Consider the following 19,060-nt stretch of genomic DNA (forward strand, 5'->3'; position numbering starts at 1 on the left):
TACAACTTAATTTATCATTACAGTTATGTTTTATTTTTTACGTACTAACGCAGGTGGGGCCACTAGCAACGCCTTTACTGTCCGCTAGGTAGTGCTGTTTGACCTATTTTCCCACCTCGGTTGACATTCTCCTTCAGAGCCTCAGAGGACAAACAAAACGATAAAAGCAACATAACGACCCGTCGTTTCGAGCGCTGCGTTATAACTTCATATCGTATTAATGCCGTTATTTGATTGACTTCAATATTTTTTGTTTGAGTGTGCCTGGTGCTTCATTCATGCGATGACATCATTGGCAGTTGGTGTAAAGTGGGAGGGCGTGTGTGTGTGCGCGCGCGTGTGCGTGCGTGTGTGTGCAATACGACGACGAGGAGGAGGAAAGTGTGCGCGTGTGTACTCGTGTCAGTTCTGCGTTCTTTCCCTCTCCACACGGCAGCATCGTGACAGCGGGTGAATCTTCGGAGGAAGTCCCGTGTCTTGCTTGGAGGATGAGCCGCGAGTGGATGTCGCTGTCCAGGGCCCCCGAGTGAGACCGAAGCATCGGCCCAGACGACTGGTGAGCTCATCTATGTACTCCTGTGCATGGGAGGGTGTCATGTGTCATGTCCTGAATGCGGCTTTATGGATTATTTCCGGGGTTCTTTTCAGCATTAATATCACATCCTACTGTCGTGCGCGTTTTTTCCTGCAACACATTGTTAGCCAGTTGTGTAACTGGCAGTTTAGAAGAGGCTGAGCCAATGTGCAGCAGCAGTGTGTGTGCGTGTGTATTTATGACTTCTGACTACATGTCCAGTGCAGCAGTGATCTTAAATTTCCTCATATGTTGATGGTCATAGGAGATTTCACACATGGTCTCTTGATGAGTAAGGAGAATAACATCCATCAATCTATCGATCCAATACAGCAGAGATCCCCAATCACCAGCCTGTAGACCGGTACCAGGCCTCGATCAGGCCATTTGATACCGGAACTGTACACGAGGGACTTAACAAAAAATTGTTTAATTGATCACCAGTGTGTGAAAGGAATCTCATTTTGAAAACCAGATGCAGCCCCCCATACCTGACTCATCTCGATACAAGAAAAAGTAAGCTTAAAGCTAGCGGAAATTAGTTTAGAAAGTATGGCTGGGTTTTCAAATATCGATTTAAATCGATTTTCCTTTTCACAGCCGTATATCGATTCCTAAAACCGTATATCGATACTTTTAATAATGTCTTTTTCCCCATAAATTTACTGACTTCAGATCTTATCACAATACAAAAGTAGCATATCAAAACAAAATGGCGGATGCAGTGAAATCTGCGCCAGCAAGCATAAAGGCAGATGTTTTTTTTTTTTTATAAGGTCATGTTAAATAAGTAATGGCTTCAATTCTTAATGTAAATAATATATTTACTAATGCACATAGTTACAGCATGAAGTTTGTCCTAATTGCATTGATTGAATCGAAAAACAATCGAAGTGATTCGGAAGTGTAATCCAATCGGGCCCTTGTGTATAAAATTTAATTGATTTTGGAAATTTTAAACCATACTTAGCCCTATTAGAAAGCTTCTTCAAAAAGCGGAACAGGCCATAATTTCCTCGGGAAAGAAAGCTGCATTTTAAAGACAATATTGGCTGTCTTACTCAAGGCACAATTTTATTACTAAAACCCGTCGCAAGAGGCTCGCAAAGCCCCCCGGCACGTAAAGCCAGAGCAACCCGGCAAGTATTTGAGCATCAGTGTTGAATGACAGTGCGTCCGTGGCCTCATGTCAGCTTGAAAAAAAATAATAAAATAAATAACACGTTGACTTCAATGTCGCATGCTGTAATAGAAAGTTAGAAGACATTTCACGCTGACTCTTGTCATCTCGTCATTCTTGGGCCATTTTGACGACAGCGTGCCACTGACACGTGTTTTTTTTTGTAGCGACAGTGTACGCTTTCAGTGGTATCGCGTTACCTTACCTAATGAACAGATTCGTATACTTTTCGACTCTGTAAATGATAATAAGCCAGCGTCGCGCAGATAAGATGCCCATCCCGCCTTCCTCTTGTGGCGACTCATTTAAATATCATCGTAACTGCTCTCCGTGTTATGCAACTATTGTTTAGAATTGTCCCGTGAGGACGCAAAAGACCGAATGACGGGATAAACTTGCTTTTAAAAAGAGGATAAAAGTTTCCTTTTTATTGTGTCGTTGCTCTGCAGTATTATTTGTAAAGCACCCTCGGGGGCTCTTAGCATTGACTTTTAAGATTGTGCCGCGTCCTTATTCTCGGTTGATCACCAGTGATGAATGACAGTGTGCGCGCGTGTGTGTGCGCGCGCGTGTGTGTTTCAGTGAGACAGTAGCCATGGAGTTGAGAGTGGGAAACAAGTACCGCCTCGGGAGGAAGATAGGGAGCGGCTCCTTTGGAGACATTTACCTCGGTGAGAGTTTCCCCTCTTTACTTGATTCTCCGTCATTAAATTGCGCAATCCCGTGTTTCAGTTTTGATCTCGTTGCATCCTCGTTAGGTTCCAACCTCGCCACAGGAGAGGAAGTCGCCATCAAACTGGAATGCGTAAAGACCAAACATCCGCAGCTCCACATTGAGAGCAAATTCTACAAGATGATGCAGGGAGGAGGTGAGGCTCACCGAGACGAGTCAAGATTTGGACTGGTGTACGATAGATCAAGTTTGCGATTAGAATCCAGTGAAGGATGCTAATCAACACCCTTTTGAGTTAAATTTTGCTATCAAGCCACCTGGTCTCGAGTCGCTCAGTTTTCACCCCACAGTAAATTGGAACAAGAAAGTCTGTTTACTGACAGATGACATGTATTTACTGGTCTGACGAGCCAAACATACATTTATTAACGATAGCAAAAGGGCGAAGCGTAGAAAGACAGGTGCCTCTTACCTACAGTCGAGCATTGTGTTGGAAGTTTCCTGGTCTGGGACTGAATGCATGTAGCCCGCCATTTATCAAGAGAACTTAACAGGTACCCAGAATCTCCTTCCAAGTTGGTATGAGCGAGTATCGATACCAGGTATCGGGCCAATATTGGTCTTTATAAGGTATCCTTGACTCATGGAGGCTGCTGATACCAGCCTTGATACTAAACGCAAAATTACAAAAAAAAAATCTGACATTGAGTAAGTCCTCCTCGGCAATAGTTGGCGCTGTACTGTGGCAGTCTTTGTTCACATTTTTCTAATTGTGTTAAATGAAATATGATATCTCAAAAATACAACCGGTATCAGTACTCAGTATCGGTGAGTACTCAAAGACTGGTATTGGCCTGAAAAAAAAAGTGGTATCGCACTTGATCTCGACAGCTCCGATAGGTTCCGTCGACCCGATTGAGGAACAACTCAAAGCCAATAACGGGTCTACACGTTTACTAAGAAAAATATTTTTCGTTATCGGCATCAGGGTGTCGCACGACAGGATTGACGCAGCGCTTTGTTCCCTCCTCGCAGTGGGCATCCCGTCCATCAAGTGGTGTGGAGCCGAGGGCGATTACAACGTGATGGTCATGGAGCTTCTGGGCCCCAGTCTGGAGGACCTGTTCAACTTCTGCTCCCGCAAGTTCAGCTTGAAAACCGTCCTGCTGCTGGCCGATCAAATGGTGAGCTTGAAAAAACTCATTTTATTTCCCTCTGTTCATCTTCCCTTTAATTACGATCTAAGTAAAGTTTGTAGTCTTCCATCAAAGCTGGTGGCTGATGGGATACCCCTGAGTCGACCTCACGCTTGCACAGAAATTGATTTATAAAAAAAAAAAAAAAAGAAAGAAATAAAAAGGCTGAAGCTAATTTTAGCCTGGAACTAACTGGATCATTCCGATGAAAATGACTTGGGAATAATCCTCATCTAAACCGTCCAAACTTGTTTTTTTGCGATTGAAACAAGGCTCAGCCCTTCAATATTCTCAACAATTAAAAAAAAGCTTAATTTTCTTGTGCAGTCATCTATTAATAGTGGGCCTGAACTTTTTTGGGGGGGGGATTTTGTCTCAATCCCAATGACTCGACTGCTTTGGTCTTCTGAATTATGGTTTGCTTAAATAAGTTAAGCAGCTCAGCAAATTGACGATTTATGACCGCCGTCAAGGGCAAAAAAACAACAAGGATGAGAGGTATTGTTTTGATGACAGTTTGTCGTCTCGCCAAAGAGCAAAACAAAGGAAGATTTTTACTTTCACATCCACAAATCAACACAGGTTGAAAATTGTTCATGTTCACACCGATCAGTGTTGTCGAAACAATTTTTTTTTAGCACAGTTGTTTTTTTTAAATGACAATCTAAAAATAATAGTGCTTTTAAAGAAAATGCCTGACACTACATTTCATGTTTCTAAAACTTAACTCTAATGACATTATATTGAAAATGTCCTTCGTTATCATCTTTTGTCAATTCATTTTTTAGATGAGCCTTTGAGGTTGATTTATTTATTTTTTTATTCGTATATGGAAGTACACAAAAAGGAAGTTCAAACAGTCATTTGGGAATTGTAGTTTAGTTTATTACACAATATATTACTTTTTTTTATTTTTTATCTTGCACTCTTCAAATCCTCCACGTTAAAAAACTAAAACTAATAATAAAACTAATCCAAAAATTAATTAAAAATGTTGAAAATGAATAAATACCGAGTCTTCATTCTCACGCCACTTGCGTCGTCACCAGATCAGCAGGATCGAATACATCCACCTGAAGAACTTCATCCACAGAGACGTGAAGCCCGACAACTTCCTAATGGGGCTCGGCAAGAAGGGCAACCTCGTCTACATCATCGACTTTGGCCTGGCGAAAAAATACCGCGACGCCCGAACGCACCAGCACATTCCCTACCGAGAGAACAAAAACCTCACCGGCACCGCCCGTTACGCCTCCATCAACACTCACCTGGGCATCGGTGAGACGATATTTTTGCGCAGGTTTCTTCTGCTTTAGTCGAGTCATCAGCCACGAGTGAAGAATTTTGATGTGACGCCACATGCTTGCCTTGTTCCGCAGAGCAATCGAGGCGAGACGACCTGGAGTCGCTGGGCTACGTCCTCATGTACTTCAACTTGGGCTCGCTGCCATGGCAGGGGCTCAAGGCCGCCACCAAGAGGCAGAAGTATGAACGCATCAGCGAGAAGAAAATGTCCACTCCGATCGAGGTGCTGTGCAAGGGCTACCCCTGTGAGTAAAGCGTAAGAGGGATTACGCCGGATTTGAATAAGCGAAGGATTTACTACGCTTAAACCGTAAAGTTGCAATAACAGTCCGGTCAAAGCCGTTGGACTTAAAGGCGGCATTTCTTTTTTCATGCTCAAAAGAATCGGCACTTTAAGGCTGCTAAAGTGAAAGATGGCTAAAAATTCGGAGATGTTATTGGGATAAAGAGGACGTTCTGTTCAATACGATGGCATCATTTCCTCCATCGTAAGAATAAATCATTTTGATAAATGTTATGAAGCTCCATTTTAAAACCTCACAGCCAATTTGCAACAAAAGTGACAGATAAAATGCAAAAATACCAGTCAAAAGGAATATGCTGGTCCAGTGCTTCTGAAACCTTTCACACCAAATACCACCTAAAAAATGTAAAATAAAAATAAAAATTACAAATCCAAGTACCACCAACATTAAAGTTGCTGTGAAATAAGTTTTATTCCTCAAAAGTACAATTAACATTATAAATGAACACTTCACTTAAGTATAAGAAAGAGAACTGTAGTTAATGAAGCGTCAATTAACACATATACGTTAAATAAAAACAGCATCTAAATAAACATTACAAAACAAACTTTTTAAAACATTAAATGCAACTTAATGTATGCATGTATTCTAAAAAAAAAAATAATTCAACTGAACTGCAGTGGTCAATTCATTACCACTAGAGGGAGCCCGCGGACATAATTATGTTCCTGTGCTTGTGTTTTGCATACTAAAGGTCGACGGATGATTCTTGCCGTCTTCTTTTAAATATTACAGGAATCTCAGAGACAAGCCAAAAAGTTCCTTTGGATAATCTCTTCTTGTTTCAAATTTCTCCTTACCTCCCAGCTGTGTTTTCCACCTACCTGAACTTGTGTCGCTCGCTTCGCTTCGACGACAAGCCGGACTATTCGTACCTGAGGCAGCTCTTCAGGAACCTTTTCCACCGACAAGGCTTCTCGTATGACTACGTCTTTGACTGGAGCATGCTCAAATTTGTGAGTGTGACCATTCCCTTAAAAAAAGGAGGTTCATCACATACGTAAAGTTGGACAGTTTTTTTTCAAGATGCTACGTTTCAGGGTGCCAGCAGGACGGCAGAAGACGGCGACAAAGAACGTAAGGAGGAAAAAGATGAGGAGGACCGTGCGGGGGAAGGTCAAAGAGTCAGCGGGGGTCGCGCGTTGCCTTCTGGACCCAAACCTTCAGCGGCCAACCGAGTCAAAAACGAACCAGACGTCATTCAGTCCAAAGCGGTCACGCGCGGCGTCCAGCAGTCAGGTTAGGACGGCGACGAGCGTCACAACTCGAAGGAGGGAAGTTGCCCCATTGTCTTTTTTTTATTAACTGAAGATGTTTGCAAACAGGTAACCGCTCCCCTCAGGTGGGCCGAGCAGAACGGGTGGAGCGAGAGCGCAAAGTGGCCATGAGGCTGCATCGCGGCGCCCCCGCCAACGTGTCCGCCGGTGACCTTTCGACGCGCCTCGACCAATCACGCATCACTGCATCGCAGGTAGGATGAGTCATGTGACCCAGATCAGATTCAAACAAGGAATCAAACTTAGTCCCACGTTATCATTATTATTTTGGATTATATTTATATATATATATATATATATATATATATATATATATATATATATATATATATATATATATAAAATGTGTGGGCAGTTACACTTATTGTCCCTTATGGTGTCATACGTGTTCACTCTGGTGGCGGTCAGGCAGACTGCTTTATTCTTTCTTTTCCCAATTTTCGGAAGTGGTCTCTGTGCCGGCAAGCAATCTTAGTATGCAGAGTCCGAGTTTGCATACCGACAATATGCTGATGCGCTGTTTGTGACTTTTGATAGAATGCCTAATTCTGATATTTTAACTAATATGTTATTGCATTTACATATCTCGACCCCCCCCCCCCCTATCCCTCCTCAATCCTCAGGTCAGTGTGCCATTTGAACATTTGGCAAAGTGAGTTCTTCCTGCAGGTAAGAAGACACATGAGGCACAAACATTTGTGTTAGTGTTAATCTAGAACAGGCGTGGGCAAACTACGGCCCGGGGGCCACATGCGGCCCGTTAAACGTTTTAATCCGGCCCGCCGAATTTGACAAAAATGAAAAAAACTTGTTCATGTTTTATTTTCTAAATATTGTGGTTTTTTCGAAGACATATATTGTAGTAATGTTTTTGTTCACTTTCATTTAAAATTTAAAATATTTTTTTTTATCCAATGAGGTGAGGTTACCAAAAGACTCCATCCATCTGCTCCTGGTCCGGCCCCTCTGTCAAATTTTAGAACCCATTGTGGCCAGCCAATTAAAATGTTTGCCCACCCCTGATCTAAAAGATACTAGAAATCATGTGATATACTAATTGTGCAATCGTCATACAGTGACACAAATGTAAAACATCTAAAATTGTACTTTTTTAAAATATTTCCTCCATCACCATCCAGCGACTGGAGGGAATCAACAAGCCCTTGCCTTTGTAAATGATACATGAAAGCATGAGTGAATGGAGGAGCAGGAAGAAGGATGCGTTTCAGCCGCCCAAACGAGGAAGCCAGCGGCGTCCACGTGTGAAGTGTGGTGACCGGAGGAAGCAGAAGTAACGCTTCAATGATGGAAACCGGTAGGCCAGGAAGGAATAAAAAAAAAACTTCAAGAGTACTGGCCTTTTATTGTTTGTGCAGTTTGGAGGAGGGAAGTGACATTAACCAATTATCACATGTCCCATAGACTCAGCAGTTCAACTCGCAAAAGACTCATGGTACATCCAATTGCACAAACGTTCAGGTTTCTGCCGTTTACAGCTGTAACAAACTACAATCTAACGCTAATGTTAAGAAATTAAATATGCTGCATATTGATGTCTTTCATATAAAAATAGAACAACCGGCGTGGCAGTAAGACGTATCATTTGTGTACTTAGGCCTTTCTGAGAAATAGTATAAAATGTCGGTCTGTTATCATCATAGTCCATCACCTCGCTTTGCCTCTGAGTCCAAGATATAAAAATGGAGGAATGATGAATTATAGAAGTACAAGTACATTTTCCTCTGCTATGAGGTATTAAAAGTAGACAATGTGAAGACGGAATGAGGAAAGAACCTTGCTGAGTGAATGTTATGATGACTCCTTATTCTGATGTGTAAGTTAAACGATCTTGCTGATGTATTGTACATGTCAGTTTTTTTTTTGTTTTAACGTTGTACTACGTGTACAATATGTTGTATTTCGGCAAAATGTAAATGACAATTGCCAGAATGTACCAGATGAAGATGGCTATCCCTATAAAGTCAAACACAAATGAACTTATAAAGGCTGATGTCTAGATCTGATGATGTCTTGTGGATTTATTTACTGTGCTTCAATTTTGTTTCTCTGGTATCTGTATATAATTTGCAATCAATAAAAACATATGTACATTTTGGCCTGTAATCATTTCAATATTAAAACACGTCTATGGCAATTTATACGTGTAAAGCAAGTAAACTCCAATGCACTGTTTTTTATTGGAGGAAACTATTCTAAAATGTATACATTTGCAACTTTTTTTTTACTTTAAAATAAAGAGTATTAGAAACAACAAAAGGAACTTGTTTAATGGTAAACATTTTTTTGTTTAGCCCTCTCCCCCCAAAAAATCATTCGAATAATCTTGATTTAAATTATTCCTAAAATAATCGTGATTAATGTTTTTTTACATAATCGAACAGCCTGATTTTATGAATCTCATTGTACACGGGACACGCCAACCCCAAATAAGGCACAATAAACTTCTAACATTTGTCTTTTAGTGACAGCGTACAAATATGTGTTTTTTATTATTTAAAAGTTTTAATTCATACCAGAAATGTTTGAAATTGTGTATGCAGTGTACAAGGTTTAAATAAAAAATAATTTAAAAAAAAAATCCTCCTTCTACGACCTACTTCCGTGTTATTAAATTACCTGGGCCATGATTGGCTGGATTGTCTGGATCCCGCTGAGTGGGCGCGGCTTCTTTGATTTCCCGAGTCGACCCGAAGTCTTGGGAGAGAAAGGGAAGGACTACAAAGCGAATGACAAGTTTGCCGTCTCGCCTTTTGGAGCACTTGACGGACAACCGCTGCTGTTGAAGTGGCCACGAGTGCCTCCGAACGACTAGCGTTCGTATTGCGAAACATGTAGAAGAAAAAGTAGGCGAGAAAAACGCGAAGGTTAACGGGTCGGCGAGCGCTCAACATGGATGTCCGTGGGAGCGACGGTGCGGCGCTGATCTGGATTTAAGGCCGTTTACGAGCTATTTCTGGTCGACAGATAAACTTTCCCCCGCGAGGCATTGGATGCTTTTCTTTTGGTAAGTCAAGCCTTTAAATCGCGATTATGTTTACTCGGATAACCCACGTGACTAATAATCAAACGTATTTCTCAATTGCAGCTGTGAGCGCACCACGTAATCGTTGTTGTTACGAAGACTTGTTTGCAAAGGTGAGACTTTTGTTGTCGCTTTGAAACGTATTCGAATTTCAATAACATGTTATTGGAGTTGGGGTTTAGGAATAAGCTGTCACCCCACACATTAATTCACTTTATGAAGATTAAGCAGCCCCCCTGCACCCCCAACCCCATATGTCCAGTTCCATCTGTTGCAAACGCAATCCTGACCTTATGACACACATACATGATTATTCCTGCGTGTGCGTGATTTATTTGCCTTTTTATTGAAACAGGCAGATGTCCCGAGCTCACCCCTAACTCACTAATGTTTTGTGTGACTGCTGATGCCTTCACTTCTCCTCTTTTATGTGTGCATCTGCTGACCCCTTGCAAAGCAGTACAAATGACCTCGCCGTGCACACACAAGCAGAGAAACCATGGAGAGAAGCCCCTCAATCCTCCATAGAAAGTCGTATCTGTCACACCATCTATTTCATTAAGATACCGAATTCTAGTACTTTTTATCCAGATGTTGTTGTTGTTTGTTAGTTACCCAACGTGACTTGTGATCCAGTGCCGCATTCCTCCGGGAGAAAATAAACATTTTGTTGTAGTTGGTCTACCAAACTGTAATCTGATTATCGAGGATGGATTCACACACCGCAGGTACCCAAATTTGATTTAATCAGGTTTATTTGACCATTAACTTGAGGGTCGATTAATCGGACAATATTGTTCTTTTCAGAGTAATACATTTTTTTTGCACTTGGAAATTCCTCTCTTACGCAAATGTTCTGCCTGTGTTTAATATTATTGTTGTTGTAAGCATTAATGGGAGCAAAATAATGTTAGATTAAAAAAAAAATGGTCCGATTAAAGGGATTAATAAAAAGCTGATCAGCTCTGCCTAAAAAATACATTTATAATTTGTACGTTTCTAGTGACACACATTTGCCCAGTTGTGTTCAATTTCTCCTCTTTGCCATAACATATAAAGTCTGTCGTAGGATCTAGTCAAGTTTATTTGTACAGCCCCGCAAGAGTCTCAAATGGCTTCACAAGCCCACTGGAGACAAAAGGAGAGTGACATCCTCTGATCTAAACCAAAGCAAGTAAAACAAAAAAAACAAACTTGTGGAGTTAATCATTTATATTCAACCTTAGACCTTGTTTCCTCAACATATTCTTCTCTCATGACAACTTTCCGTCAGTGTCAATAAAACAAACAACCCCCGAGCTCCTTTTCTCATCTCTAAGAATACCCTTTGACCCGTTGGACTCATTTTACCGATTGTGATAAATCCATAAAAACGCAACTTTCGGCCTGCTGCCTCAGCAATCAAATTGGACAAGAAAATACCAGTTCCTTATGAGACAATGATGTCATAGATTGCGGCCAGACAAGTCATAACATGCTTTATGGTGTCATGAATGAAAGGCTGAACAATGTTGGCGTTGCTTGCCCTACTGTCTTTTGACAACAGCGCAAGCGACCGAGCGATAACAAAAGGACAGTAAATGAGGTATGTTGTTAGGTAAGAATTGAATGTTTCCTCTAAAGGGCTTATTTTATTTGATTTATTTTTTAAATAAATATAATGGAACACAGGTGCCATTGTCTGCGTGAGTCACGCATTCTTGTCCACATGACACGCATTGACTTTCGATCCTTCTGTTTTGGGTTGCTGTTTTTTTGTAAATCTTGACTGCGACTCGCACAAAAGGCTGCTTGGCTATTGTGACACCATTTCTAGTCCAACTCTAAAACTACATTTTTTTTATTTTTTCTTCAGATGCAGAGGCTGTGGAGGCGAGATGTGCCCCCGTCGGAGAGGCTGGGTGCCGACTCCCCTTTGGCGGAAGCGGCAGCAGACTTAGCGGCGACGCCACCGCCGGGTGGGCCCAACATCTCTTGGCTCCGCGAAGCACCCTTGTTAAGCCAAGACCAGCCCACGTTCCTCATGACCCCCACGGCCCAGGCCGTGTCCGGCTTCTTCGTCTGGACCGCCCTCATCCTCACCTGTCATCAGGTAAGGAAGTGAAACTCTGAAGCACTGACTCTCAGCAACTATTCACATACTGCAAAAAATCAGGTGTGTCACAAGAGATTATTTCGATTATTTATTTTTTTAATTATTATTTTTTAATTAATTTATTTATTTATTTATTTTTTATCTACACCTTGATTTTAAATGCAAATTTTGGCATAAAATGTTTCTAGCGTGGGGGGCCATGGCACCCCCCCCCCCCCAACGATGACTTCTGACTTGTGCTGTAAAAGGTAAACACATATGCACAGGCCCAGCAACGAGGGCCGGTTGCTCGGCAACACCCGTCAGCAGGTGTATGTGATAACGGAGCGTGAACAAACAAGCATGCACCGAGACATGAGAACAAGAAAGCCTCTCAAAATATGCCAAGCATGTTTCGAAGTATGAATGATGTATTATTGTACCATGCCTCTTTATTTATTTATTTATTTTTTTTCAGATTTACATGCACCTGCGTTTTTATAGCTCCCCCCGTGAGCAACGGCACATCGTACGGATCCTCTTCATCGTCCCCATCTACGCCATCGACTCTTGGCTCAGCCTCCTCTTCTTCACCAACGACCAGTACTACGTGTACTTCGACACCGTCAGGGATTGCTACGAAGGTAAGCGCAAACTTGGCTTTGGATGCAAAAGTTGCAGCGTCACAATACACGTTTGAGAGCGTCGCCGCGGGAGCGCCGATGGAGCGGGTGCACTGATTAAAAAATGCTTTCCAAGCCGGCGTGGGCGACTTTTCCAGTTGAGTTGAAACATGCCGCTATCCAATCTGGAGAGGAACAATACGTCCTTGCATTGCTAATTGATTAGTTCGCCCACAAAGAGCTTTTATCCAGCAAAGGCCCCCCATTCATTTCCCTGTTTCAAAAATGTTCGATGAATGTTGTGTCGTGGAATCCCAACATTTGGAAAATGTTGACATTTTGCCAAACTCATTTTGGGCAAATCTACCTTAACGCGACACATTCTCTATTTCGTCCCAATATGTAAATATTCCCGTCGACGTGTGAGCTGACTTCCAACCTGTCTGCATTTCTTTCCTTTTCACGCTTCAATTCACACTCTAATCTTTATCTTCTACTCAAAAGCTCTGCTGATGCCAAATCCAAAGTTTAAAATTCACAGACAAGCTCGGCGAGCTCTCGCCCCACGTCTACTTGTTGTTATCCGCCTCGGCTTGTATTTCTGTTCCTCCACGATAGCATTGTAGATGTGCATCTCTTTATCTGTCTGCTGCAATAGTGTCGCTGGCAAATTTATTCGCAACTGTTAACATGTTTGTACACCTCTAGTGATAGTGACGGTTCGGATTCAAGTCCGGTCATCCGTTTAAAGTGCGCAATTCGGCCCCCCCAGACAGACGATTGTCTTGACATCAGTTAATATCTTGTCCAATATTTGTGTTTGTCATTCAATTCCAAATACCAAGCTACTGAGCTATGACCTGGTGCTCTCCTGAGTGAGGATGACTGGCCTGTTGCGCGGCAACAACACTCAGCTACTGGACAAGATAATGAGTTTCCCCCTCAACCCGACTTGCTTGCAAAGTTCTCATTGTATGCATGCCTACTGTATCGCCATGGCAACCGGCTAGGCTTACAAAGCATCCGCCGAGTTGTGGGGGGGGGGGGGGCGGTGGGAGGTGAGCATGCGGTTAACTTCTAAGTCAGCGACGCAAAGTTGTCATCACGGAGACGACATCAGACAATGATACGATTACGTCACGTTTTTGTGCCCGTAAAGTTGATTGAAAGGCAAACTGAAGAGATGATGTAACACAAATTGGCTGGCAGCTGAAATGACCCACGCACACATTTTCACACTTTTGCGTTGGACCGATTACACAATCATCAGCCTGACATGATTGCGCGGCGCACAAAGGAGGCCGATCCCAGTTGGGGAGGGGGAAAAAAAAACAGGATTAGCACGCTGGTGTTTATGAGCCGCTTTGCTCGTCATCGTCCCCATGCTGAGAAAGCGTACAGGAGACGTAATCCAGTCCCCACAGGAGGCATTTGGTGACCACCAAGGATGTCCTTGTGTGTGTGTGTGTGTGTGTGTGTGTCAAGGAGCTCCAAGTTGAATCGTAATGTAGTCTGGTCCTGCTTGCTCGTGTTCAAAGTGTCCCAGTCTTGGCTACCAGGCTTCCCACCCTCGCCCCCGCCCCGCCTCCGCCTCACTGGCTGCTTTTATTGCCCCATAAGAAAACAGCCTCCACTTTACGGAGCTTGAACAATGTTCTTTTGATTTAGGCACAGGAGGGATTTTGTGTTTTACCGTTTACTAGACCAAAAATAGTTTTTTTTTTTTTTTTTCCGCATGCATGGATGAGTAGTTTTAATGCTTCTGCCACTAGGAAAATAAGAACGGCAAATGTGTTTTTGTCCCCAGCGTTTGTGATCTATAACTTCCTGAGTTTGTGTTACGAATACCTTGGAGGAGAGAGCGCCATCATGGCAGAGATCCGAGGGAAACCCATCGAGTAAGCATTTGATGACAGATGAATATTTTTGAAGTTTGCTCTTTGCAAACCATTGTCTCGCTTTTTGCTTTGTCCACTCGTTCCATGTTTGTTTACGATTCGTCCCGTCGCTGTCAGGTCCAGCTGCATGTTCGGCACGTGCTGTCTGAAGGGAAAGGCCTACTCCATCGGTTTCCTGCGCTTCTGCAAGCAGGCCACGTTGCAGTTCTGCGTGGTCAAGCCGCTCATGGCCACCATTACCGTCATTCTGCAGGCGTACGGAAAATACAAAGATGGAGACTTCAAGTAAGTGCATAAACAGGTACTCGAATTAAAGTCACCAAGTGGCTCGCGATATTATAAATTTGTAATAACTCAAATCTACACATGGTATTTTCTGATTAATCATCAAAATTAAATAACTAAATAATTACGTGCTTAAGAAGTGGAGTCCTCGCGTTTACATCAGCATTGTTTCATGAAACAAAAAAGCAAAAACATATTTAGATTAAAATATAATAATAAAAGAATATAAAAATTAAAAAAATATATATGATAGAATAAAAATATTAAAATATTTAGCATATTTTTGTAAACTGTTGTAATTGATGTTATATTAAATTGTCTTTTGCATTCATTAATAAATAATCATTTTCATATTTCCTGGTTCGGTTGCATTTTTGTGTTAATTGAACCGATGAGACCCCCCCCCCCCCTCAAAAATTTGGGATAATAAATCTAATGTGGTTTATTGGAATACAGATGAAACTATGACTTGTGTTTACTAAAAATAAATAAATAAATAATAATGACAAAAAAAAGATGACGGGGGGGGGGGAAATGGCAATTGGATTATTTTACACTCGTAATCCTCATTGATAGGGAAGCAATGTAGAACTAAATCAGTTCCATTTCCATATTTCATTTGGAGTTCTTTGCCTGTTTGGTCTCATAATTTGGACGGTGTCAATATCCTCCATAATGCAAATTGTGACTGTACATTAATAATTTAATGTAGTGCCAAAAATTCAAAGTGTTCGGGAAAATAAATGAATCGGCACTACGTCAGTAATGTGAATTACCAAGAAGATAATCTACTAAATACTGTACAGAAACGCAAAAAAAAAAAAAATTTCAAGCGATGTTGTCAGTTTTTTTATGTTTAAATGCCAAAGTCACGTTAAAACGAAACCTCAAATGACATTTGTGTGTTATTTTTTTGTCGCTCCGCAGTGCCGCCAGCGGTTACCTCTACGTCACCATCATCTGCAACATCTCGGTCAGCTTGTCCCTGTACGCCCTCTTCCTCTTCTACTTCGCCACCCGCGACCTGCTCAGCCCTTACGGGCCCGTGCTCAAGTTCATCATGATCAAGTCGGTCATCTTCCTCTCCTTTTGGCAGGGTGCGGCAACCGTGACAAAATTCTAGTCGCTTCTTGAAATATGCCGTTTGCTCCGAGCTTGATTGGATTTCTCCTCAGGTGTGCTTCTGGCCATCATGGAGAAGTACGGCGCCATCCCGCAGATTAAATCAGTGGAAGTGTCGGTCGGCGAGGGGACGGTCGCCGCCGGTTACCAGAACTTCATCATTTGCATCGAGATGTTTTTTGCGGCGCTGGTCCTGCGTTTCGCTTTCACGTACGGAGTCTACATGGACAAAAGTAAAAGTACGCAAGGTGAGGAGAGGACGTCAGATGTGGCAGCGTTTACTCGCGTCGCTTTTCAAATCCAATTCTTCGTCGCGACTTTTACGACTTTCTTTTTCCTCCTTTTTGCTCACATTGTTGTCAGTGACTTGCTCTTCTGTCGTGTTCTTACACAAACCTCCATTTTCCCTTTTTCTTCTCTTCCGCGTCTTGAAGGACCGCCTCCCACCTATGCCGAGTTTGGTAGGTTGCACTCTTGACAATTTCTGCCCCTCAAGACACTTGGTCAGTTTTAACTGCTGACCATTAACTGACGCTGTGAAAATGACAGTCACTCATGACTTTTTAAAATTTATTTATTTATTATTTTTTTTATAAATGAGGAAAAAATAAATCTGTACAATGGTTGATTTCAATAATAAAATTAATATTTTTTTACATTATATGAATTTAATTATAATTATTTCATCAAATGAATACAAAACAAAACATTTGACACTAAACTTTTTTTTCATAAATGAGGAAAAAATAAATCTGTACGATGGTTTATTTTAATAACAAATAAAATTAATATTTTTTTACATAATATGAATTTGATTATAATTATTTCATAAAATGAATACAAATTTGAATGCAAAACAAAACATTTTACACTAAACCAATTTTTATTTTTTTTTTTAAATTACATTCAATTAATTAATAAATTAATAACCAAAATAATACATTCCAGAGGATTTCACCGGACTTTAAAAAAATTAAGGTAAAATTTCACCAAGGTAAGATATTTTAAATCAATTAAATAATTGAACTCCTGCAAAATTGTCAATGACATTTCAAGTTACATGTCAGCATTAAGCAAGGTGGCAAAATTACGTGTTGAATATTGAAAATTTTACAGTTTTATTCTTTTTTACTCAAAAGGAAAAAAAAAATTTTTTAATTTTTTTCATCAATGTTAAAATTAATACAATGTTTTGCGGACGTGCACTCCGAGCAATTATTTTCTTCTTCCTTGGGTGCGTGACAGAAAATAATTTGAGAAGCACAAACGCCAATTTCCATTTCATACCTTCTCCGCTCCCATTTGATTTTCGCTCCTATCCTCGCGTAAAACACCGTAAAGCAAACCTTCTCCAACTCAAGCGCCATCTTTTTTTTTTTTTTTGCAGGCAGCTGCGCCCCGATGAAGAGCATCTCCAGCAGCCTTAAGGAGACGATGAACCCGGGCGACATGGTCCAGGACGCCATCCACAACTTCTCGCCGGCCTACCAGCAGTACACGCAGCAGTCCACGCTGGAGCAAGGCGTGCCGCCGCCCGTCTCGCGCGCCGTCAGCGTTGTCGGCAACCACGGGGACACCGAGAAAACCCTACTGCTGAGTTCGGACGATGAATTCTAGACCCGCGGAAACCTACTTCAACCTCCTTTAAGCGGTTGGTCGCTCCTCGTATGTGAGAATGCGTAGTGTTCGTTTGCTATTTCATGAAAGCATGAATGGAAGTATAAAGAAACCACATTTGTGTTGGACGCTATAAGCTAGTCTGGTGTAAAACACCTGCCTGTTTGGGTCGTTTTTCATTTTTACTAAGTTTGCTGACTTTGATAAAATATTCTTTTTTTTTTAATAGCACAACTCAAGTTTGTTTTGCCTGTATTTTATGCTGATGATGTTGTGACTTTGGGCTTTTTGGATATTTGCTACCTGTCATGACAACCTGGAAAAATGTTTTATTCAGTTTACAATAAATTGACAAGGTACTATAAAATTGAAAAGAAAAAAAACCTTACAGCTTTATGAGCCTTTGTATTGGTGTTTGTAGGTTTAGAACTACCTTTAGATGAAGCCAAAGCTCAACCTATGTCTAAATGAAACTCCTCAGATTAACATAAACATAGTTCCCGTGCACTAAATGATCAAAAAATGGAGGCAAAGCACTGCATGTGTCTAAATGAAGCTCTTCAACTTCAACATAGTTCCTGGGCACCAAGAGGCCACGGGATGGTGGCAAGGCACTACTTATGTCTGAAAAACGACATCAAATGTCCAGCTCAGCTTGCGTCAAAAAAGCACTTTGGCTAATCGCATTTTTTGGAGCTGAGTTAATTTTACTAACCACATCTAAACCTGATTACCTCCGGATTTGTTCAATCATGAATTCACTAAAAAAAAAAATTGTCTGGGGAAGGAAAAAAATGTTCCTGAGAAATTCAAGAACACTCATTGGCAAATACTTTTTTCATGGCACACTACATAGACTCGTTTTAAGACATCAGTGAAGGGATTTGTGAGCTACTGTGTTACTTGTTTTCAGAATTCCTGCATTTTAAAATATTCCTTTTCTATTGGCCAATAATTTTGCTTACATTAAGAAAGACCAGTTCGTAGTGCAATGTTTTGTCACAACGGGGCGAAAGTGCACAAGGATTTTTCACAAATGCACCAAAATGTATGTACGCGCAACCGTGCTGCTTGACGTGGTGGGATGGACTCAGTATCTTGCGCGAGGGCACTTGGGCAGTGGTCAGGAAGCAGACTATAGCTTATTTCTAACTAAATGACTTTTTCTGGACCCCGGTGTCAAAGCCCGAGTTCAATTTTGTGCGTGACCTCCTTATTTTCCACAAAAAGATGACTCAGTGGAAAAACGCTAATACGTCAATGGGACTCCCTGTCATGTGCAATACCGCTTATCCACACTAGAGGGAACCATACAGATCCCATAAACAGACACTAATGACACACAACTACCTTGCGGAACACTTGAAGCGCGTTCTTGTGTCATGTCGAGGACACAATTATTTATCTTAGCACACCTGTCAAGACACACCTCGAACTTTCTGTGTGTTTATCATCAGGAAGTAGAAACCCGTAGGAGACACGCATGGATCATGTGATATTTTTATTTTCTGCATCACGAGAAAAGGAGCCACGCTGACCTATTTTTAAATACTGACTAATGCTGACTGGGTGAATAAGAAAGTATGGCAAACCAATGTGTCTTGTTTTTCAGGAAGAATCAACTTTTTTTCCGTCTTAATTGAAAGGCCAGTTACTCTTTCAAACTTGATTTAAGAAATTGGGAGTCCTAACCTGGGTGCTCAAGGTGACATGTTCAAGGTGTGTACTCTTAATTAGCATCACAGGTGTTTTTCAGCTTGGAATCACCTGTGCTGTTTGGTGTCTTGGTGTGTGCCGCACTAAACATGAAATAGAGGAAGCAAGGGAGAGTTGTTTCAGGTGATTACAAATAAAATAATTTAGTGCATAAATTATATGTTTTTTAAAA

General features: G+C 41.4%; 2 protein-coding genes across 5 annotated transcripts; both read left to right on the forward strand.

Moving 5' to 3' along the window:
* Nucleotides 1-148: 148 nt before the first annotated feature.
* Nucleotides 149-8,626, forward strand: csnk1e (casein kinase 1, epsilon). 3 transcript variants are annotated; one of them, XM_088284468.1, is made up of 11 exons: nt 149-556; nt 2,299-2,425; nt 2,513-2,623; nt 3,463-3,611; nt 4,673-4,901; nt 5,003-5,173; nt 6,041-6,189; nt 6,274-6,472; nt 6,559-6,704; nt 7,134-7,179; nt 7,650-8,626. In XM_088284468.1, exons 2-10 carry the CDS (start codon nt 2,350-2,352, stop codon nt 7,164-7,166), a joined length of 1,263 nt encoding a protein of 420 aa, XP_088140594.1. In that variant the 5' UTR covers nt 149-556; nt 2,299-2,349; the 3' UTR covers nt 7,167-7,179; nt 7,650-8,626. The 3 variants fall into 3 exon arrangements, with proteins under 3 accessions (XP_088140594.1, XP_088140593.1, XP_088140595.1); XM_088284467.1 differs by having other exon boundaries at nt 151-556; nt 2,337-2,425; XM_088284469.1 differs by lacking the exons at nt 2,299-2,425; nt 2,513-2,623 and having other exon boundaries at nt 152-556.
* Nucleotides 8,627-9,197: 571 nt separating this feature from the next.
* Nucleotides 9,198-17,560, forward strand: tmem184ba (transmembrane protein 184ba). 2 transcript variants are annotated; one of them, XM_088285293.1, is made up of 10 exons: nt 9,198-9,535; nt 9,617-9,666; nt 11,409-11,645; nt 12,106-12,271; nt 14,058-14,148; nt 14,266-14,433; nt 15,361-15,530; nt 15,609-15,803; nt 15,990-16,016; nt 16,943-17,560. In XM_088285293.1, the coding sequence occupies exons 3-10, from the start codon at nt 11,409-11,411 to the stop codon at nt 17,170-17,172; spliced, it is 1,284 nt and encodes a 427-aa protein (XP_088141419.1). In that variant the 5' UTR covers nt 9,198-9,535; nt 9,617-9,666; the 3' UTR covers nt 17,173-17,560. The 2 variants fall into 2 exon arrangements, with proteins under 2 accessions (XP_088141419.1, XP_088141421.1); XM_088285295.1 differs by lacking the exon at nt 15,990-16,016 and having other exon boundaries at nt 9,199-9,535.
* Nucleotides 17,561-19,060: the final 1,500 nt, after the last annotated feature.

This window comes from Idiotropiscis lumnitzeri, chromosome 20 (genome assembly GCF_059441095.1).
Source record: "Idiotropiscis lumnitzeri isolate Australia: NSW breed Sydney's pygmy pipehorse chromosome 20, RoL_Ilum_1.0, whole genome shotgun sequence".
Lineage (NCBI taxonomy): Eukaryota > Metazoa > Chordata > Actinopteri > Syngnathiformes > Syngnathidae > Idiotropiscis > Idiotropiscis lumnitzeri.